This window comes from Equus asinus, chromosome 5 (assembly GCF_041296235.1).
Source record: "Equus asinus isolate D_3611 breed Donkey chromosome 5, EquAss-T2T_v2, whole genome shotgun sequence".
Classification (NCBI taxonomy): Eukaryota; Metazoa; Chordata; class Mammalia; order Perissodactyla; family Equidae; genus Equus; species Equus asinus.
In genome coordinates this window covers 100378405-100401570 of record NC_091794.1, presented here as the reverse complement: position 1 = coordinate 100401570, position 23166 = coordinate 100378405, and the positions used below count along the sequence as shown (strand labels likewise).

At 55.9% G+C, this 23166-nt stretch overlaps 1 protein-coding gene across 8 annotated transcripts in view; it reads left to right on the top strand.

Moving 5' to 3' along the window:
• The window catches only part of PAX7 (paired box 7), a 100622-nt gene that overhangs the window by 33820 nt on the left and 43636 nt on the right, over positions 1 to 23166 (top strand). For all 8 annotated transcript variants that reach the window (XM_070510905.1, XM_070510904.1, XM_070510907.1 and 5 more), the window contains one exon: positions 18899 to 19098. In XM_070510905.1, the coding sequence (XP_070367006.1) occupies positions 18899 to 19098 (200 nt within the window). The remainder of the gene's footprint in view (positions 1 to 18898; positions 19099 to 23166) is intronic.

Here is a 23166-nt window from a genome sequence, read left to right as displayed (position 1 = left end):
TGTGTCCATCAAACCCCGCAGATGGGCCGTGGGGGATGCAGGTGGAAGGACCCAGGTTAGACTGAAGGAAATGTACGCCCATTAGTCTCTGTAAGTCCTGAGGTCCTGGGCCTGAAGGGGAACATTAGCAGGTGGGGTGGGGGTTGCTCTGAGGATGTGATAGGAGCAGAGGGATGGTGTAAATGACCTCCCCAGACCAGTCTTGGGAGCTTCTGCCCGCCCTTCAGCCTTGGCTGGACCCCTGCCCCTGAGCCAGCCCCGCCAGCCCCGGGGGTTGGGGAGAGTCCTCTCTTCACTCTTCTCTTCCCCCAGCCGAGGCCAATGGGATGTGCCCCGTCCCCAGCTCCCATTCTCCCTTCCCTCTGGAAACTCCACGACTCCTCCTCCCTTTAACCATGCTGCCTCCGGAGCTGAATAGGAGATGGGAAAACTCGGAGCAAAACCGGGGAGCCCGAGACAGTGGTTCTTGGCCCTGGATGTGCAGGAGGCTCACGGTGCCCGAGCTGCACCCCAGACCATTACATCAGAACGGGGGGTGGGGACAGGAGTTTTTGAAGCTCCCCGGTGGTTCCAATGGGCAGCCCCAGGTTGAGAACCCCTGCCTCAGGGTCAGAGCCGTCCAGCCACACAGATGCCTGAGCCAGCCTCTCCGGGCCTCAGCATCCTAACCCATAAAACCCAGGAGATGTCAGACGCTCTCACAGAGCCAGAGGGCAGAGCAGAAAGGAGACCTGCGAGAAAGCTCCTGGTATCCAGTAGGTGCTCAATAAATGCTCATTAAAATAATACTGGCTCCAAGCGCCTGTGGGTGCCAAGTATTTTGCATGTATTTACATAAGCTCTCCTGTGGCCCTGGACGCTTCCGGAGGGGCACGTCTCTCCCAGGAGGAGGGAGCCTTTGTCTGGGTTTTGGGCGCCCAGGTGCGTCTAGAGGCCCTAGAGGAGAACCGGGGCTCGTTCTTGTTCAGACACGTCCTAGGTAACTTTCTGCAAACAGTGACTCAGCCGTTGCTGAATCCCTTCCCAGACCAGGCCTGGCTTCCTCAGGTTTCTTCCTGCGACATGTCAGGGCCCACGAGGATGTGGCAAGCACCTGTGTCGGTTTTCCTAGGGGGCCCTTGGGAGGGATCAGGGGCCGAAGGACAGGGGTTTCTCCTCTGCCTCCCCTTCCTCAGACACTTACTTCATCTGAGCATCCATCTGCCTGCTAGGTCCTGGGGCTCAGAGAGGCGAAGTGACCAGCCCAAGGTCACCCAGGATTCAGTCCTCCAGTTCTTGGTCCCCAAAGCCGTATCTCGCTGGCAGCCTGTGGTTCCACATCAGGAAAAAGGAGCAGTGCTTCTGGATCCCCACCCTGGCTGGACACCACTCACTTCCTGGTGCTTGGCTTCATTGTCCCTTGTCCTGTCCCTTCCTCCCAGGTCTGGAGCACCCTCAGACTGGGGGTAGCAGCCGATGGCACTGCTTCTGGGCTTGCAGGGGAGGGCCAGGAAGAATCAAGGGCATCTTTAGAGCCCTGGAGCCTGTGTCCTGAGTCAGCGGCCCTTGGACTTACCTAAAATGGTGGCCATACTGGTAACACCCCCAGGGGTTGTTGGCCTGCCATCGGCCACCCTCCACCCTTTGTTGACACACCCAAGAGTGTCTCTGGGTCTCTGGGACTAGAGAGGGGGCCTGACACCAGTCCTGGTTCTCCCACTGACCTGCTGTGTGACCTCTGGCAAGTCACATCCCCTTTCTGGGCTCAGTTTTCTCATTTGTAAGACAATGAGCTGAGACTAAATTATCTCTCAGATTGCTCCTGGCTTGAACTGACTGACTCTCTTGGCACAGAAAGGAAGGAGGTCCCAAACATTAGAGATTAAGTCCATCAGGAAAGCTCTCCTAAACCGGGAGGCTGGTGCCTGAACCAGATCTAAGATCAACAACCCCCCTCCCCCAGCCTTGGTGTCCTGGTCTGTAAATGGAATGATGATAGTTGCAACATTGTTGCACCCTTAAATGAGCTAATCCTCAGGAGGCCCTTAAAGGTGCCTGGCACAGGTGAGGCACTTCTGGTGAGCTGGAATCCTGGTAATGGTTTCTCTGCCTTCCAGGGCCCTGGGCTCTGGAGTGGAGGGCAGAGCGCCGAACTGCTGCTGCTCTTGCCAGGATTAAATGAGACCATCAGTGCCCGGACCTTGGTGCCTGGCAAATTGCCCCATTATTGCAAAATCCATGGCTGGCTCTCCCTTTTCCAAGCCCCATAATGGGAGCAGTGCTGTAGGAGCTGGGAAGTGAGGCAATGGTGGGGGTGGAGACGGGTGGCTTTTGGTTGCCCTGTTCAGGATGCCGAAGAGCCTCTGTTGCACACACCTTGAGCGCCCAGGCCAGGGAACCCGCTGTGCCCCTCCCCACCCTCTTAGCCCACAGCTGTGGTCACGCAGCCGCACCCACTGCCCAGCCCTGGCCGGGCCTGGTTCTCCAGCAAGTGCCCCCTCACCCTCTTGCTTGCCCTCGGGCCAGGGCTCTCAAACCCTAATTCATGAAACCTGCCAAACCGGAGCCCAGAACGCAGTCCCCTGGGGCATCCGTCTGTCTGTCCGTCCGTCCATCACACATCACTCGCTGGTCTGGCTGCAGGGCCCGGAGGGTGGGTTCCAGCCAGCCTATGGGGGCGGCGGAGTGTGCAGACAACAGCCCAGGCCTGAGCAACACCATCCACCTGGCTCCTGGTCCCATCAGGCACCACTTAGGGGGATGTCCCCTTAAATGCGGAGGGTGCAGGCAGGGCTGGAGATGCCTTCAGAAATGGAAATGGGCCCCATTTGTTTATAATTTACTCCCTGACACTTAACGGGAACCGGGTGGGAGCAATAAAGACTCCGTGCTCACCCAGCTCCCACCTCAAAAGTGCTGGAGCTGGTCCAGTTCTCTGGGGGCAAATGCATCTCAAAGTGGAGCAGACCGCATGCCCCCGCTCCCCCGCCGGCTCTCCTAACCTGTGAAAGGCTCCTCGCTGTCCCGAGACCCGCCGGGCTGCCAGGCTTTCCAGGCTGTGGGGCAGGAAGGCAGGGGGCCTTGATCTCGAGGGGGAAAAGGGCCCAGGACTAGAATATTCTGGGCACAAGATAGGCAAAGAGAGGGGGGCCAGTGATGGAGGAGAAATCCGGTTTTCAATTTTCCTTAAGAGAAAAATGAGTGCATGAGAGACGGAATAATTTTCCAGTGCACAGGCCCTAAGTAAAACCAACTTGAGACATTGTGAGTTATTAAAGGGGAAGAAAGAAAAGAAATTGTAAAATCAGTTTGCCTTTAGCAGAACTGTACAATGCCCTCTTATTTCCAGGGGAATCTAATTAGAGGGCGGGCGGCCAAGCCTGGGAGGGGATGGAAGCTGGAGGTTGGGGCTTCGAGGCCCCCTGGGCTGCGAGGAGGAGGGTTATGAGGGTCAAAGGTGGGCTTTGGGGAGCCTTTCCCATCCCAGCCTCACGGAAGGCTCGTCTGGCTTGGGTGCGAATCCTGAGTCGGGCTCCGCTTTACGTCTTTGAGTTGGTGGCTGAGCATGAGCATCTGTTTGGCATGATGCTCACCTCCAGCCACCATTCACAAGCTCCCTCACCTTCAGGCTCTCCCTCCACCTTCTCCCCTCTCTCTCACCGCTGACCCTGGGGGACCTAGCCACTGGGTCCCCTAGCCTCCTGGTATTATATGTCTAGCTCCGCCTCTGAGGCTGCCCAGCCATCCTCCTCCCCTCCCACCCATCCCCAACCTTTTGCAGGATACATAAGACGCTTTTCGTAAAAGATAAGCTTTTTTTGTTCAGAAATAACAGAGAGTAAAAGGCCCCGGAATTATAAGCACCTATGCACGCATGTGCACACAGCCAGCAGAACGGTGGTTAACAGCAGATATATGTCCTTCCACGTGTATTTCACAAAGCACAGGATCCAGCGCCTCCCAATGATAGCCATCCATATCTCAAATGATACATCCCCTCCCACCAAGGGCAGCCCCAGGCCAGAGAGCGCTGGTCCTTCCTACAGCCCCTAGCAGCTCTCTTTGGAGCAAACACAGGATGGCATTGCGGGGAGAAAGGAAGGGGGCAAATGGATGTAGAAAAAGGAGCGTTGGCCTGGGGACGGTCTACATTTTCCCAGGGCTTTTCACTGCCCTCACTTCGTGAAAGGGGGCTGGGGGGCAAAGGAGTCTGTACATGGGTTCGGACTCCTGAGAGACCTGAGCTCAAGTCCTGACACAGCCACATATAGCTGTGTGACCGTGAGTAATCGCTGCCCCTCTCTGAGTCTGATCCTCAGAACCGCTTTCATGTCAGTGCCTGCCAGCTGTGAGTGTTGTGGGATGATGCCAGGTGTGCGTGCCAAGCACAGGACCTGGCACCAGGCAAGAGCATCACAAACTCCCATCGTCCGTGTTTTATCTCCGTGGAGAGGACCACTTGTTCTTCCAAACCAGGAAGCCCAATCTCTCACCATCCAGAAGCACGACTTTGCCCTCTGAGAACCGGCGCGTTTTGAGGTTCCACCCCTCCCTGCTAGTTTAATGTAATGAACCTATGGCTGGCCACATTTGGGGAAAATAACATTACTTATTCTATCAAGATTCAGCAAACTGGGCCCAGAGCAATCATTGCCCCAGGGTGCGAGTAGCAGATTTTATTTTTATTGATCAAAAAAATCTTTTTTATCAAAAACGCATCAAACTAGAAAAAGCGTAAGCAGCAGGATCAAATTGGATTTTAACTCCTTTAAAAACTGGCTCCCTCCAGGAACCCGTTTGCAAAGATGTCCGACTCTCTGTGATGAGATGCTCACAGTGCAGGGTGGCTGAGGGAGTCCACGGGCAGGGGCGGCTGTGTTGCACCCATCATTGAGACGCCGTATTTGCATTTGGGCCACCTCTGAATGGACCAAACATCTGGATGCAGATGTGGGATTTCAGTGGAGTACCTGTGTGTTGGTTTACCGAGCATCAGCCCTCTGGGCCCCTTGGAACTGCTCAGCCGGCTGGCTGGGACTCTTGGTGTGGGTCCAGGTGTCTGGGGTTGCATAAATACATCTGTAATGAGATGATTGTGCAAGATGATCCTAACACACTCACCAAGAATCACGTTAGCTTGAAGAGCAGACCTTCATAGGCATCTGTTGGAATATTGCAAGTTATTGCATAGATCTGGGCATAGCAGAGGAGGCCATTCATTCATTCACTCATTCATTCATTCAATGAACTTGTGTTCAGCTCTTCCCATGGGCCAAGCCCTTTTCTGGGCATTGGGAATAAAGCAATGAACAAAACAGAAAAATCCTTGTCCTCCTGGCATGGAAATATTGCCCTTCCAAATAATTCAAGCTGAGAAGCTGGAGGATGGGTTACAGAGGAGCCTGGTGTCAGGTGCGGTCCCTGACTTCAGCCTCTGAAAGGCCGCTATCCTGATACTACGACGGCTCTTTCCCCTTACTAAGACCACTGACGCAATCTGCTTGCTGATCGTGAAGGGAAAGGTGGTGGGAGAAGGGAGGGCAGACTTAGGTAAGAAGCCACGGCAGAGAGCGGAGGTGGAAAGTGAGGCTCCAGAGCCTGGGGCGGATGGGGGAGCGGGCTGGGCTCCAGGCATCCGGGGCTGTGGCCTGTCAAGAATCTGCTGAGCCAGCCACCATGGCAGGTTGCTGGAGCAGGGTTCACAGAGAAGACAGTTCACCTGCCAAGCTTGCACCTGGCTGGGCCCCCCTTGGGCTGAGCCTCTTCATCTCCCGTTGTAAAGAAGAGCCGGGTTTTGGAGCCATGCGGGCCAGGGCTTGGCACTCTCCTGCAGCCCCTCATTCCATTCTGATAATAGGTGACAAGAGTTGTATGGTTTTCCCTTTCCGTAGCATGGCTTTTGTTTGTTGGATGTTGCTATTTTTCTCTGAATTTCTATAGAACAGTGGTTCTTGGGGGCCCACCACCAGCAGCCGCAGCATTACCTGGGACCTTGTTGGAAAAGCAACTTCTTAGGCTCCACCTACCAAATCAGAAACTCCCGTGTGAGGCCCGGCCATCCGCATTTCCACCATCCTGCAGGGGATGCTGATGCCGTGAAGCTTGAGAACCGCTGGTTTAGAAGATGCTGGGGAGCCAACTTGATTTACTTAAAGTATGTCCGGTGGCTTTGGCGCTGGACCCACCTGGGTTGAAGGGAGCCTTCACCACTTAGCGTCTGAGCAAGTCCCCAGGCCTTTCTGAGCATTTACCCAAGGGTGCTGGCCTGTGGGGTGACCGTGAGGGTTCCATGAAAGGACGTGATGCGTGATGAGTTCCTGGCACATAGTAGAGCCTCGATAAACCGTGACCCCCCCCCCCCCCCGTCTATTACTGCATTATGCGACAGAGATGCAAGTGTTCTCCTGGACGAGTGCTGATCACCTTTGAAAATCAACCTCACCAACTCCAAGAGCAACAGAATCACCGCATCTTAGAACCACAGGACCAGAGGGTGTTAGAGCCAAAGGGGACATTTTAGTCCTGCCTCCTCTTCCTACAGGTGAAGAAACAGGCTCACTGAGGCTGTGTTCCTGGCCCAGGTGACACTGCATTTCAGAGCCATCCCCCTTCTCCCCCACCCTTTCCACCTCTGTCCTGTCCTCTGAGTTATTTTGCACAGAGACTCACGGCGAGGGAGCCCGAAATGAGCCCCTAGCTGCTTTTTGCAAATATCTTTTGCAGGTGGACCTCATGTCTGTTCTGTTCTCTGCTTCGTCAGCCATAGCTACGCGTGGCCAGCACCTGTGGGCTGAGTGATGAATTACTATCTGGGGGCGGGAGCCTGGGCTAGGGGGAGAGGCAGCAGATCCAGGGGGCCCCCTGGCCTTGATGGGTGCAGGTGATGGCCCTCCCACTGGCCGCCAATCCCCCAGCACCCAGACCTGGCTCCGCTTCAGGACCAAGTTTTCAAGGGCTGGGGCGTCCGCCTGCCATAATACACAACAGTAATTAAGAAATAAGCCGCCTTGCCCAGCTTCACAGTGATCATTTGGCTAAGTAACTACCATGGTCCAGTGCCTCAAAAATCACCATTAGAGTACGCTCCTTATGGCCATAAAATTTCTCGTTTTCTGCCTTTCATCAGCCTCCCCCTGCAATCTTCGCCTTGCTTTATTTATACATTCGTCCTCAAACAATGGCAATAAACTCTTTCCCAGAGTGTTGCAAATCAGAAATTTGTCCACATTTTTCCACCACCTTCCACTGTGGACCTGCTCTGCCTGGGAACAGCCCAGCTAGGCCAGCTGGAGAGGCCGGCTTGCTGTAGATTGATGGGAGCAAGACAGGACGGGGTTGCCGGGGAGAGGGGGTGGGGAGGGGGCAGCGGGAGAATGCAGCATGAAAGGCCTCTGGCTGCCCGGCGATCAGTGGACACACAAGGGGCCCATGACCGGCCGGGGGATGGGAGGAGGGGGAGGATGGGGGGAGGGGAGGCATAAGCCTTCCCCACCCCCTTCCCATAAGAGAGGAGGAGGGCCTGGGGACTAGCCGGGAGCAGGCTGGCCCCAGGCAGAATATGACAGTCTTGAACTTGGTCCCTCCCTGGCCTACAGGAGTCAGATGATCTCAGGATGTCCTGTAGCCCAGATTGCACCCCCGCTTAGAATCTCAGTCTCTTCTGGAGCTCTTCACTAGCCCCTGTGGATCAATTCTTCTTTCATCCAGCAGTGGGCATTCATTAAAAGCCCTACTGTGTGCCAGGAACTAGACAGGGTTCTGGCGTGTGAAGTAATGAGTTAGTTAGATACAGCCCAAGGCCTCTCCTCAGAGTTGTTCTTAGAGACCCAGGAGGACCTGTGAGTTTTAGGGATGGGGAAAATGGGTCCCAGAGAGGGGTTCAGACTTGCCAAACGTCACACAGCAAGTTGGAGGCGGGGTAAGGGATGAACTTAAGGGCTCCAATCTGGGGCCCTCTCGTCTCTCCAACCAGCCCACAGGCTCCCTGAGCTGACATCTGTGCCCATCTTGCTCTCTTTTGTATGTGGGATGCCCCCACAGCATGGCTTGACGAGCATGTGTAGGTCTGCCCCCAGGATCCGAACCACCAAACTTAACCACTATGCCGCTGGGCCGGCTCCCGGCTTGCTTTTCTAACCATCCTGCTTGGCTTTCACATCCGTGCTCCGGGATCAGCCTGCAGCACGGCCCGCTCTGAGGAGCGTGGTCCTCTTTAGAAGGCGCGGGATTCAGAGAATATCCTCTCGTTTCCATTGTGACGGTCGTTACCGCTGTCGCTTTTATCTGTGTGGGCCTCTGGGGCACCCAGTTGGTTCACCTTGATGTATAATATAATGTCGGGTTCTGGAGTTTTCTGGGATGCCTGTTTAAAGAAAGATGGAGGTGAGGATAGATGGGAAGGTGGACGGATAGAAACGACTCCTGAGGGAAAGATAGCAGCTCAGAGTCCTGAGAGAGAACCTGCGACTGTGGGACGCTCCAGTCAGCTGTCCTGGTGTCTGTGGTGACAAGGTCCATGGGTTCTTTGTTCAACTGATGGCTGCAGCTCTTATTAGAGACTGTTCTTAAGAACATTCTAGAATGATAGGAACCACAGAGCTGTTCCCAGTCACCCTGCCCTGAGGTGACACCCAGTATAATAGAAAAACTATAGTTCCCATTCTCGAGAATCTCGCGGTCTTACTATGAAGGTGCAGTCTATGCTGGGATGTCCCCAGCTTGATGGGGGAGACCCAGTTCCCACATTCAAGAGGTTCAAATAAACCTTGTACAAACCGGGTATACGGCGTGTTTGGTAAGCAGAATGTGTGCATCCTGAGTTAATTGAGGGTCTCCAGCAGGAGTCGATGCCAGGTGCTGGGAGGGTGGCAGATGCCACAGGCGAGTGGTGAGGACCAGGCGGGAGGGTGTGGCTGCCACGCAGACCGTCAAGGACTAGGCGGACTTCAGTCCAGATTTGAAGGGGGGGGGGGGGGGGCATCATCCCAGGCCGCAGCATGGCGCCAAAGCTTAGCCTGTGGGGAGAGGCATGTGTGGGCCAGTGCAAGGAGGACCTTGAATGCCAGGCTCATGTGTCACCTTGATAGTTAAGAGAGGGCCTCTGGGCCAGCTGCCTGGGTTTAGCTGTCACTCTGCCATTGACTTAGGAACCCCTCTGAGCCTCAGTTTCCTCATCTGTAAAGGGGGGCTAATCACAACACAGTTCTTACGGTTGTGGTCGGATTACGTGACTTGCAATAGGAAAGGCTCATAAGATGCTCAGAACACAGCCGCTGTTTGTGTGTCTGTTCCGCTGAGCCCTTATGCCCAGTTCTGCTGCAGGAAACCATGTGATCACAGAGCCCAGTCTTCAGGGCACAGCAAGCCCCAGGCTGAAGCCCTTCCTTGGGGCTGAGCCCGGAGGCAGGGGGCTCGATTGAGGCGGGAGGCAGGGGCTGGGGTCCTGAGACCCTTTTCTGTCCTGCCTCCTTTGACGACTTTCCAACGGGCTGCAGCCTTCCAGGCTCCGGCAGTGAGGATGGGGGAGAGCGGATGGGAGGGGGAGGAAGAGGGTCCGGGCAGGCTTGACTTCTCAGGCGTGTGGTCCTTTCACGACGGCTTTGTGGGGCACTGACGGGTGGCCGGGCTGCCCGCTCCTCGCCACCACGTGGGGCAGCTTCATCTGGCCACTGGGGCCCCAGCTGCTGCTGTTTCTCCTTCGCTGATTCTGAGGCCTCCCGCAAGGCATCCCCCAGCCCAGCTTCCTGAGGGTCTGCCTCCCTCTTTGGCCCCTTGGTGCCTGCCAGCATCTGTACCCCAGCTGTACCACTTACTGGAGACCCGACACCCGCTCCTCTCTGTGGGTAGCATTTGCGTCTGGGATGGCTTCCCCTGGGGGGATAGGATGGGATCTTGGGTCTGTGGTGTGGCTGGGTTTATGCAAAGCTCCTGCCATGGTATGATAATGAAGGGATGACCACGGAGTAGTCATTCATTCAATCATCTGTTCATTCGTTCATTCATTCATTCATTCATGCTTCATGCATTCATTGCCTTTGTGTTTTGTGTCAGGAAAATATGCTTTCCTCTTGGGGATGCAGAGGTAAATTAAGTTCTCATTGTATGCAGGCACCAATAACAATAGCAATGATAATAATAATAGCTAGCATTTATTGAGCACTGACTGTGTACCTGGCACTGTCGTAGACCCGGTCTTGCACTAATTCATTTAATCTTCGTGTGTGGTGACTCTGTGAGGTTGGTGCTATTATCTTCCTCATTTTACAGGCCCAGAGGAGTGAGGTAACCTTCCTGAGCGAGGAGGGGAGCGGGCTGTGACAGCTGCCTCAAAGGCACCACTTGGTACTTCTCGAGGTTTCCCTGCGTGCAGCCACACCAGCAGCCCGAGGAGTAGGCAGATGGCGGTTCTCATTCCCAGTGGGTGGATGGAGCAATGGAGATTCCAAGAGGACAAGTGACATGTTCAAGGTCACATAGCGGGCCGGGGACTGAGCCTGGAGTGCCAGCTCCCCAGACGCCAGGCTGCCATCCGAATGAGAGGAGAGCCTGGGCCTGGGAGTCAGCGGGGCTGCCCCGTCACCCGCAGCTCTCGGAGCTCAGCCTCCGGACACGGGTTCCTGCTCTTCCCCTCCTCCCTTCTCACTCCCGTCACTGTCCCCATTTTAGAAATGAAGAGATTGAAGCTCGGGAGTTAAATAGCACACTGGGCGTCTATCGCTCACGGGAGACAGATCCAGAATTCACACCCGGGTCCGTCTCACCTGCAGCGTCTCTTCCCATCGCCCCCCAGTGCTGCCCTTGGCTGCCTCGCCCATGCTCTGTAGGACAGGACCCAGTTGGCAAACCCCCTTTCAGGAGCTGACACGGCGAGCTCTGCCGACTGCCATCAGCCCAGTGAAGAGTGAAGGAAAACTGGTGGTTGTTTCAAGGTCACCTTAAAGTCACAGGAAGAGCGTAAAGGGGGATCCTGGTGAGCTGGCTGAGCTCCTCTGTAGCGGGCTCGCTCTGTCTCCAAGGAGCCTGCTTCACGCGTCCCCTTCTCCCTTCCCTAACCACAGCTGCGGCCCCCTCCCAGAACTCCACATTTGCTGCGTGTGACAGCAACAGGTCACAGAGGCTGAGCTGGAGGGGCCTCGGGACTTCTTTAGCTTCACCCTCTTGCCTTAAGGGCAGCCGAGCCTTAGTTGTGAACTCTCTGCACCCAGGAAGTCTTCCCTGACTCAGTGGCCTTGGCTCAGAGGGTTCCAGCCCTCACAAACCCTCTCTTCTCTCCCGTACGTGTCTTGTGCTTGGGTCAAGGTTCAGTGCGGAAGGAGCTCTGGATCCGTCATGAGACAACGTGGCTCTGAATTCTGGCCCTGCAACCACACAGTACCAGTTCGAGCAGTGCTGCTTCCTTCTTCCTAGACGTGGCCCTTCCTGGCAGGACTGCAGAAAGAGCGCCCTCTAGTACCTGAGAACAATACTGTGCTATTCGCACAGAAGGCCCATCAGAAGACACTTCCCAGGGGCCCTGCATTTTGTAATGCAGATTATCTACTTAGGGTTCAGAGTGAAAAAACAAAAAAGACAGCCCGATGGGGTGAGACCCAGACTTCCTGGAGAAGAAAAATTTTGTCTGATTTAGTCTGTGAACAAGTGAGAATTCCACCCTGGCTTTCTGGAGACATGCTCCTCCCCTCCCTCCCCTGCTTGAGTTGGGAGAGTGAGGTGGGGCCTGTCGACTCTTCTCAGTCGCTGAGAAACAGCATGGGATTTGGGATCAGATAGGACCTGTGTGGCTCCCCACCTCGCCAGGCCCCCTGACCCCCAGGGAGGCCCCTCCGACAGCAGGACTGAATCAAGTGTGGACATTTCGCTGAGCCCCAGCCCCATCTCAGACCAGATGGAGGAGGGTGCCCTCGGGAAGTCTTCCTGGAGGTGGGGTCCCAAGCCCAGTCAGAAGGGAGGACGATTAATGGAAGCTCACGTTTGCTGAGCACTCACTTGTCTCTGGCACTGTTCTGTGTGCCTTCATATGCTCCCTTGCTCACTCAGTCGTTCAACAAATACTGAGGTGTCCACTTTGTGCCAAGCACTGGAGATTCAGCAGTGGACAAAAAAGATGAAGACACCCCCCCTCATGGAGCTCTGGAGATGGCCAGGACCATGCAGGGGTTCAATCAAATAGGGTATTTAGCACATCTGATCGTGATATGTGCTGTGGGGAAATGCAAAGCAAAGAAGGTGATGGTGGGGGTCCCTAATATTCTCCATATTTTGCACACATGGAATCCACAGGATCCAGGCATCCAGGTGCCCCGCTCTCCTGGGCCTGGCCGGGCGCAAACTGCAGGAGTTCGCCAGGCCAAGAGGGGTTGGGTAGGGTGCTCCAGGCAGAGGGCACAGCCTGTGCAAAGGCCTGCAGTTGCCGGGGCAGGAGGCAGGTGCTGGAGTCCAGGGAGAGACGGAGGGGACAGGCTGGGGCAGGGACAGGGCTGGGTGTGGGGTGGGATCGCAGCTAACAGACTCTGAGTCTCCCAGCCTTGGACCTGGGCTGGTTGCCTGTGAGGCATGAAGGGAGAAGACGGAGCAGTAAGGACCATTGCCGGGGCTGTAACCTGGGCCCTTGGGTGGTGGTGTGGAGACGGGCACCCAAGAGAAGTTTGGGCAGAGGAGGTGGACGGTGGGGGGGGGGGGTCGCTTGCGGGAAGGTTTAACTTGGGGTCTGAGCTGCCTCGCCACTGGATGCCCCATCAACCAGCCCAGCCCGTGCCGTGCGCTGCACTCCGGCAGACATCACAGGGCTGCACGCACCACGCACTGGTTCCGGCTGAGCAGTTCGCAGGAGGGGCTGGGCAGGCGCCCGCACGGCCCGCTCGCCGGCCCCCAGCTGAGCTGTAAATGGCTTTTCCATTTTCCCAGCCCTGCGCCAGCCCTGCTTGGTATTCAGGGGCCCGGCCCACACTCTCCGGCTCTCGGCTCTGCCCGAATTACTTGATTAAAACGCATATCAGCTATTATGTGATTCGTTTCTCTGCCGCAGCTCCGAGCCGGCCTGTGTTAAACTGCAGGGAGGGTGCTGGGGAGAGGGGCACAGGAGCAGGGGTGGGAGGGCGTCTTTGACTGGGGGGAGTAGCCGAGAGAAGGACCCCAAACCTCAAGGCCACTGCTGGCTTCCCCTGGTCTAGGATGACAAGGATTTGAAATGGGCCAACGCCCTCCTGCCTTCTGAGAGGAGGGTAGGTCTAGAAATTGTGACCATCTCATTTCAAAGCTTTTCCTCTGGCAAAAGGGAAAGAAGGGAAAGTTTAGTGTCGGGGGGTGGGGGGAGGAGAGGAAGCCACCTTGGTTTTCACAGTCAGAAATGGAATTCTCCATCACCCGGGGACTGTAGCAAACTGGCTCTCACGGGGCTGGGCATCCAGACTCCTGGGTTTTCTCCCCAGCCTCTCTGCCCTGGGACTCTACTGAATATCTGTAAAATGGAGCTAATGCTGCCTGCTTGGCCCTCCAGGGTTATTGGGAGAGACTGTGTTGGGACAATGAAAGGGTTTGTAAACTGTAGTGCTGTGGACAGGTAGAGGGTGATCACTATTGCAGAGTTCAAAAAGAACTTTGTAGTCATTCTGCCAAGCCCTATGCATCTAAGAAGCCTTTTACTGAGCACCTGCTGTGTGCCAGGCACAGTTCCTGCTGCATTCAAGGGTCTCGTGGTCCAATGGGAATGAGAGACCCGTAAACAGGCAAGTTTGGTGTCTCCTGATAAGCTTTGAGAGCCCTGAAGGTGGGCACTGAACCCAGCCTGGAGGGGCCCAGGAAGCCTTGCTGGGGGAGGCTGCCCATGAGCTGGGTTCTGCTGGATGTGTAGGAGTGCACCCAGTAAAAGGGGTGAGGCGTTCCAAGTGGAGGAAGCTCACATTCAAAGTCATGCGGAGTGAGACATGTAAGGAAGCTGAGGGCTGGATGGGGGGCCTCAGGGAGGGGCTGGGTAAGTCTGGACACGTGGCGGGGCAATGGTGGCGGGGCCTCGCTGGTGTAGATGAGGTTTCCCGAGTCAGCAGTGTCAGAGGAGGGGGCAGGGGCTGGGGAAGAGACCCTGAGAGCCGCCCATGGCGACTGTCTACCTGCCTCCATCAGCCTGGCCTGGGCTGGACTCTGCCCTGAGCAGACCTCGTTCCTGCCCACCCTAAAGCTTTGACGAACCAGACAGCTCCCGTCACCCTCCTGTCCCTCATTCTGTCCCCAGGCTGCTCTGCGGCTCTTTCAAGTCACATAGCTGTCTTGTGTTTTACGCCTGTCCTGGCCCCAGTTCACCTGGAAGCAGTGTTTCCTCCATGGGACTGGGAAGTTCCCAGGACATGGGTGATACCTCCTCCATCAGATTGGGAGCTTCCTAAGACAGAAGCTGTTTTTCCCCCATAAGATGGGGAGGGCCCCAAGGTAGAGGTTGTGTTTCTTCCTTTTTCGTTTGAGACTCCCCACCTCCCTCTGCAGAGACAGGATCCAGGAACCAGAGAGAGGGCCCCTTGCCTATCCCTCTCTCTTTGGGGCTGTCTCCAGCCCAGCCCACTCTGTCCCACCCCCTTGGGACCAGTGCATCTCACAGATGCTTGAGAGCGGGGCTCGGGGGGAGGAGCTGTGGCTGGCCGGGAGGCTGCTCCCCCGCCCGCCCACAGCCAGCCTGTGATAACGAATGCGCGCCCATGTCCTCCTCCCCACACGTCCTCCTCCTGCCAGCTGTCCAGGCGTCACCGTCGCCGAGAAGCGACAAGCTTTCGGTGCACAGAGGTCTCAGCCCCAGCCAGATGGGCCTCCCTGTGGCCGAGTCCACCTCATCCTGTGGATTTACTGAATTCTGAGGCTAATGGGTTCCTGGGGAGGGGGCGTCACTGGGGAAACTGAGGCAAGGGCGAGGGGGCGGCATCAGGCTCATTGTGAGAGGGTCCCCTCACTCACGCGGCTTTGTCTGCACCCTACCCTCTCCCCTTTTCTGTCATCGTCATCGCCCTTCATGTGCCCTTTACCCCTGTAGTCTTCATTCCATTCTCAAAGCAGTCCAGGGAGCCACACTGGGATGTATTACTTTCATTTTTACAGCTGAGTAAACCAAGGTACAGAGAGAGGAAGTGATTTGTCCAAGGCCATACAGCGAGGGAGAGACCAAGCCCAGAATCCAGATGTCGGGCCACCCAGACCCAGACTCTTGACTAGAACAGAGCTGCCCCAGAAGGCCCCCTAACTCCCTCTCAATCTGTCCTTCCTCCCCCTCCCTCTCCAGGAATAAGCACGAGCTTCCTGGCTGTGTGGCTCCCATCAAGTTACTGAACCTCTCTGAGCCTTGTTTTCCCTGTTGGTAAAAGAACCAATAGTCCCAGCTTCGCAGACGTGCCGTGCGGCTGGCACAGACCTGGGGTGGGGTCTCTTCCCCTGGGCTGGGCCGGGGAGGAAGCAGGGGCTCTTACTCAGGACCTGAAGTCACAGACTATACTCCTCTTCTCTTGAGATCTCTCTGGATCTCCGGCTAGTGGGACAGAGCCTTGCTCTCCCCACTTAGCATCCAAAGGGTTGTTATGGCAACTGCCGACATCCTGGAGGATCATTCCAGCATCTTTCAAACAACAGAGACCTGTGGGCCCTGTTTGCCTTCCCGGGTCTGGGTCTTAGTCTGGGCGTCTCCGGGCCCAGGGAGTTCCCAGACCTGCACTGACTAAGGGGTGGGAGGGACAAGGAGACCCAGCACCCCACGATGAGTCCAGGAGCTGCAAGTAATTTGGAGGACAAGGGCATCGGGCGCCTGCGGGCCTGAGTGGGCCCTGAGGCTGGGTCAGGTCCAGGAGCAGAAGCAGCCTGAATTTTATAGCAAAGCCGGTTGTTAGCTAAATGCATTCAAGATTTTGGTTACAGCCCGACAGCCTGTCCTATTATTTCTTCAATATTTTACTTTATACAAAAGCACCTTAAAAAATGGAATTCAAGGAAATGAGTGCTCTTGTAAACGGAAAATGAGTACCACGTCCTATTAATAGAGGAGAACCCTAAGAACAAATACCATTAAAACAATGTCGTGAAATTCTACCTGGAGACTTTCGCATGCAGAAAGCTCGGAGCTTGAGGCCTGCCCTCCTCTTGTTAAAAAGAGAACACAGCGGGGTTGAAGCTGCGCTGTCCTGTGGGGCAGCCGCCTGCCACGTGCAGCTAGGGAAGTTCGAATTAAAATGAAATACAGGGGAAACAGCCGTTCAGTCGCACTGGGCACATTTCGAGTGCTCAGTACCAGGTGTGGTTGACGCCAGCATGTTGAGCGCGCAGATCTAGAACACGTCCATCATCGCGGAAAATGCTGTTACACGGCGCTGCTCTAGGACTGGCCTGAGGTTTAATCAGACTGGGTTCCTCCCGGAACAGGGCAGTGTCTCCTCCGTCTGACTAGGGCTCTCCGTCTCCTCCCCCATCTGACCTCCCGGCTCTGAGCACAGCCTCTGCCCGTAGATTTCGCCTCCAACGGCCCTTATTTTCATCTCCCTCACCTCCTGTCTGAGCTCCAGGGTCCCCACTGGCGCACGGAGCCTGGGGCCCCATTCCCCGTCTGCGGTCTGGCCTCCCTTCCCGCCGGCCAGTCCCTGCTTCCTCCTTCTGAGGCCCCACAGGCTCAGTCTCCTGGCCACTGTCAGAAAATTGAAGTTATGCAGAGAGTTTCAGGAAATGAGTCCCTGAGATTAGTTGTATTTGGCTCTGAGCCGCAGACGTGCTGGGGAAAGCGCCCCAGGATGCCCGCTGTGCCCGTCGTGGCCTCCTCTCTGTGACGGGCAGCTGGGCAGTCGGGAAAGGCAGAGGAGGGGCTGGATCCAACCGCAGGTCTCTGCCTTTAAGGACGAAGCAGGCGACGAGGAAGGGAGGTCTCCCTTACCCTTGGTTCCCTTGTCATGCAGTGTCACAATCGGAGACAGCCTGGCAGTGGCCAATAAAAGGTAGAGATGACTGACGAATGGCCAAGAGAGCAGGATGGAGGGAAGGGGACCCAGGCCACAGGGGCACTTCCCAAGGCTGGATGACCTCCCAGTATTCCAGTCCAGCCACCTGGCGCCCGGCTGATGATGCAGCCTCATGATAACGTTACCCAGCATGGCCTTTTTCACGTGCTCTTCCACCTGCCTGAAACGCCCTTCCCTTCACCTCCACTTGAGATCTAAAAGGCTGTATTAAGTGGGGTTTTTTTTGGTGGGAGGGAGGTTGTCCTCTGTGGGACCGGCCCAGACACATTCATGTAACCCACATTTGAAGCAATTGAGTAAGAACAGGAGTGAGGCCAGGAGAGCAGGATCCGAGCCAGTGTAGACACTCCCTGAGAAACCTTGGGCATTTCACGTTGCTTCTCTGTGACTCAGTTTCTCCCATCTGTAGTGTGAGCACATGATCCTGAGGCTCTTCCACCTTGCCTGAGCGCTCTGAGCACAGCATCCTTAGCCCGTGTGTGGCACAGACCAGATGCTCTGCCAGTGCTCTGGGGGATGAACGGATGACAAAAAACATAAGTGCTTCCAGGAAGATGGAGATGAAGCGGGGGTGGGGGAGAGAAACGAAAGCAAAGGGAGAAGGGAAAAGGGAGGAGTGGGGAGGGGAGGAGGAAGATGGTTTCTGACTGCTTGCTTCTCCTTTTCCCTCTCCCTTCGTTTCCTCTTCTCACTGGCCTCCTCCTCCATGCTCCCCACACTTTCCCCCGGGGCCACTGAAGATGCAGCTTCAGAGCCGTGGCTAGGGAACTCCTTGCTAGCATCCCCTCTGCTGGGTCAGAGATGGGCAAGAGGCCACGGGGTTGATGGGGATGGGGAGCCAGTTTAGTCCCCAGGGTGTCTTCAGCCCTGACTGCCAAGAAGCTTGATCAGACCCTTCCTGCAACCTCCCTGGCCTGGAACAGGAGCAGATTCCTAGCCTGATAACCCTATCCAGGGCTGGGATGTGAGCTGGCTCCAGAATCGTGGGCTCTCTCTGCACAGGAAGCAAAGGCCTTCACCCACCCATTAGTGGGGATGATGGGGTGGGGGCCATGGCCACCACCAAGGTCATCAGGTGAGGTCTCCTTTTCCAGCCCAGAAGGTCACTCAGGAACATCCCAGGAAGGGCCTATGTATGGAAGTCACATAGTCCAAATCCTCATGTTACAAATAGGGAAACTGAGGCCCGAAGTGGGAAGGTAGCCTTCCTAGGGCACAGTTCACGGCGTTCAGGGGCAGAGCCATCCTGGAGTCTAAGCTCTCTGACTGCCAGCCTGGGCTCACGCCTTTGCCCCCTCCCTCCCTTTCTTCCTGCCTTCCTCTTTTCTTAGTTTTTGCAATATTCTTCCCAAAATGCAATAGCATCTTTGTCTAAATGGTCATCATTTAAAAAATACTAAACTATAAAGGAGTGTAAAGAAGAAAACAGAAGTTCTGTCACTCTGCAGGGTACCATTTATTAACCTTTTGGGTACAGTGTTCTGTAATGCGTGTCATGTGTGCCTTTTCCAAAAGTGGGGTCGATCTTTGCACGCTGGTTTGTACCTTGGCTTTTTCTTAAAGTCAGGGTTATTAAGGTATAGTTAACATACAGTCAAATTCTCTTTTTTTGGAGAATATAGTTTCAGGAGTTTTGACAAATCTATTTCATCATGAAACCACGTCCTGAGTCCTGTGTCATGCACATCCTTCTGTGTCAGGGGAGACTATCTAAATGCTCAGCTATTGGGGATCTTTTTTGTCATGAGGTGTTTAACCAATCCCCTAGGGGTGGGCATGGAGGTTGCTTCCACCCTTCCCTCTGATAAACGGTGTTGTGGGAAACAGCCTTCTCCTGGTGCTCAGAGGGGATCTGATCCTCCGCGCAGTGACGGGAAGGAAGGTGGGCATAACTCCCCGCCATCTCACTAGGTCCCCGCCCTCTTCCTCCCTCTCCCCCGGCTCAGGGAACCGGCTGGACGAGGGCTCGGACGTGGAGTCGGAACCCGACCTCCCTCTGAAGCGCAAACAGCGCCGCAGTCGGACCACGTTCACGGCCGAGCAGCTGGAGGAGCTGGAGAAGGCCTTCGAGAGGACCCACTACCCGGACATCTACACCCGCGAGGAGCTGGCACAGAGGACCAAGCTGACCGAGGCGCGCGTGCAGGTGAGGAGGCGCCTCCGGCGTTCGCGATGCCGGCATGTTGCAGAGACCCGGATGGAGAAGGTGGGGGTGGCTGGGTCCGAGAGTATAGTGGGCCCGCGAGGGCTCTGCGGCAGGGACCGTGCAGATGAGTAAGGCCGCCGGCACTCGATGCAGAGTTAAGTGGGCAGCAAATGTTGGTTGACTGACTGACTGACCAAGCCATGGACAGCCCCAGGGAAGCCAGGAGCTGCAGTGAGGCCTGTTGGACTGCGTTCATCCCTCCAGGCAACAATTACTTCAGGGAGAGGAAGGGATGGAGGGAGAGATGGAGGGGGAGAGAAGAGAAAAGGCAAAAGAGAGAGAGGAGGAAAAGGGAGAGAGGGAGGAAGAAAAGAAAGAAGGGAGGAAGGAGGGGAGGGCGCTGGGTCAGCCAGAGAGAGGGCTCGGGGAGTATAAAAATCCCCAAATCTCCCACAGGGGAGGAAAATTTCCAAACAGGCCTAGCTTCCTAAGATAGCTAATGAGTTCCCCATCATGGGAAGCATGCAAGCAAACTGGGCAGGCATGTTCCTGGTGGGTTAGAAGCTGGTGGGAGAGTGGGCAGAACGTGACCCCTCCACGCCCTCAAGTGTGTGGTTCCTAATGGGGGCAGGGGGAAGGGAGAGTGCTGACAGAGCAGTGCCTGTGGGTTTGCAGGGCCGGCGGCGGGGGGATCGCCACCCCTCCCCAGGTGGAGAGTCCTACAGCTGCTCCCCAGGGCAGAGTGGACTCTGGGGCCCCTCTGGGAAGGGCTCCAGCCGGGTGGGGTGGAGGGGGAGGCGCCAGGCAGGTTGGGGTGGTCAGTCCTGCGGAATCCCCTCCTGGCCTGTCTTCTCCATAAGGCGGGCAGGTGGGTCTGCAGAGGGGCCGCCCGCCCTGCTCCCTGGGGGGTGGGCACTTCCATCTGAGGGGAGCCAGCCTTCGTGGGGCACCCAGCTTGCGCCAGTCACCGAGCTCGGGGCTTCCTGCGCACGACGTGGTAGAACCTTGGGTTGGAATGGTCACCCCCTCAGGAGGGACAGGGCGGGGGCACAGAGCCAGGCAGGGGCTGAGTCGGGCCTGGGATGCAGACCTGTTGGACGCCGGAGCCCAGGCTGTTTCCACTCACAAGAAGGAAGAAGTTGACTCAGAGCCTGGGATTGGAAAGCAACAGGGAAAGTTCCAGAAGCAAACTGGCATTGAAGCCCCTCAGGAACCAGCAGACATCCCTCCGCCCTCCCACCCCCACTCCCGGAGTCGGGGGCCCTTGGCTGCCTTTGCGGGAGACCCCCAGGGGCAGGCGACAGGCAGCAGCCAGCCCATCTCATCCCCCCTCCTCCCCACAGGGTGACATCCGAGCCCGCCCTGGGCTGCTCCCCACCCCCCTGCAGCTGTTCTGGGGGCACATTCCTCGGGGCTTTCTCATTCCCACGCCTGTGGCCACGGCTGCTTCCCACCACCTTGAAGCCTGACCGCTCCTTGTAAAATTTCCTGGCTGTCAGGCCACTGCTTTTATTGGCCCAGGGGACCCAGAAACAGGTGTCACTCAAGGTCTACAGAGGGAGGGGGGCTGGGAGGGGAGTCCGGGGCAGCCAGAGCCCAGGAGACCCCCTAGTGAGGGCCCCGGGCAGACCTCCTCCACATGCTGCCTCCCCCATCAGACTGTGAGCTCCCCTGGAATAGAGCTGGGTCTTCCCCGCAGACTGTGAGCGCCCCTGGGGCAGGGTTGGGTCCCCCTGCCGGCCTCCCCCCCCCACCCCCCAGCCCGAGAGCTTTCCCAGCTGAAGGAGGGATAAATAAATGCCGAGTTTTTAAAGAATGAGCAAAAGCTGATAAAAAACATTAAGACACAAAGGATAGAATATTTGGCCTGGAGAGGAAGAGACTTGGACACGGCTGCTCTGAGAGGCCCCTGAGGGTGGGACCAGCGCCAACAGGGGAACGTCCCAAGTCCCATGTAAAGGTCTGCAGGGACGGGAGCACAAGACTGAGAGCCACAGGCCAGGGTTCCCCTTGGTCCTCGCCTCTGATCAGCTTGTCACCTTCAACAGGTCAGTTTCCTTTCCTGAGGCTTCATTTCCCATCTATAAATAAAGGGGTTGAACTAAATGATCATTAGGTCTCCTTAAAGTTCTAGGACCCTTACTTATTGATAATCAGAGCTGCCTTGTGAGGTGATGAGATCCCTGTTACCAGAAGTATTCAAGCAAAAGTGCGATGTCCCTGCATTTTGAGAGACCCCGATGAGAGAGTTCCTGCTGTGGACAGTGGGACAGGGACCTCAAAGCCTCCTGAACACTAGATTTTATGACTTCAGACTTTTGAGGTTCTGGTCTCTGATTCCAAGAGTCTGTGGTTCTCGGACTTTGCGATCCTGTGCCATCTTATGGCAGTGGCTCTAAGAGATGGGCGGGGTAGTGGAGTGGCTCAGAGTGGGCTCAGAGCCAGAGGCCAAGGTGTGAATTCCAGCTCTGCCCTCAGTTGCCTCACTTGCAAAATAATGGTGACAATAATAGGGTCCTCTTGTTCTGGAGATTAAATGAATACAAGTATAAAAAAAGTACTCAAACAAAGTTAGGAAGAGTCTGATACACAGAAGTACCATAAATGGGGGCCATTATTGTCAAAACTCCACCTGTTCTCGGTGGTTCCAATTCTGACCACCCTTGAAACTCCAGGTTCGTTGATGTGGCTCTCATTTATTGAGCACCTACTGTGTGCCAGACACTTTTCTAGACACTGGGGATCCAGCAGACAGAAATCTCTGCTGTCATGGAGCTGCCATTTGAGTAAACAGGGAGGCAGGTCAACATGTGTCAGGTGGGGTTCTAGCAACTCCAGTGTGTTACCTCCGCCTGGCTTCCCTCTGGCCCTGCTTCCCAGCAGAGGGTCGGGAGCTGCCCTTTGAACCGTGATGTCCGGCGGAGACACCCCCAACTCAGTCTGCAGAAAGCCGGAGCCCCCGGGAACGGTGGGCAAGGGGATGTTGGACAGGAAGACACATACCAGGGGACCAGCGACTCCTGTCTATGGAGGAGCCTTCATTCTCACAGGCTGGGGCCTGACCCCAACCTTGCATGCATCTGCCTTGGAGGCAAACAGATCCACCGTGTGCCCAGTGCCAAGATCCTCCAGCCCATGTGTTCCTTCTAGAAACAGAGCCCAGCCCAGGCAGAAGCTCATTTTGGAGGCACTAGAGGGAATCGCTAATTAATAACTTAAACCGAACTCTTCATAACGCGAGATCACATTTGTGATGCCCTTCTGTGCCAGGCAGGATGCTCAACACTCAACATCCGTTATCTTTATCATCCTCCCCATAATCCTAGGAGGTCGGTATGATTACTCTCTCCATTTTGTAGGTGAGAAACATGAGATTTAGCTACGGGAAGTAACTTCCTAAAGACGGTTACTAAGCGACTGTGCTGGGACTGTCTGTCGTGTTCCCTTCCTCTGCGCTGCGTTGAGAGAAGGGCCAGACGGAATACCCAGCTCAGTAAAGTGACGCTTCCCAGGGCTAGGTGCTGAGCAAAGGCTCAGAAATGAATAATAAAACTCAGCCTCTGCTTTCAAAGACCTCAACCCCGATCAGGGATTCTGGGTGGGCACTGGGGCTGGCTTTGCGCCTCCCGGAGCCTCCGTGTCCCCATCTGTAGCTGGGCGGCTTGCACCAGGTGCTGGGGAAGAGCCCCTCCAGCTCCGCCATCGGAGGGTTCCCAGCGGAATCGTGATCGTAGATGCGGTCCTATGCACTTTGCTCGTGTTAACTTATTTGAGGTCCAGAACCGCCTAGGCGGTGGGTGCCATTATTGGCCACATTTTACGAAGAAACTGAGGCACAGAGGGATAACGGAGTCTGTCCATCTTAGCTAGGAGTCAGAGGCAGGATTCGAACCCAGGCAGTGGCTGACTTAACCCTCAAGTCACACTTTGCGAGGAGGAAGGTGCCTGCTGGGGTGGAGACAGCCCTAGGGAAACAGGGCAAGGAATGAAGACGAGGTAAGAGAACTGATGGCAAAGGGCATGTCTCTCCTCCGGGAAGTCCTCCTGGCTTCTGAGAGGTGAAGTTGG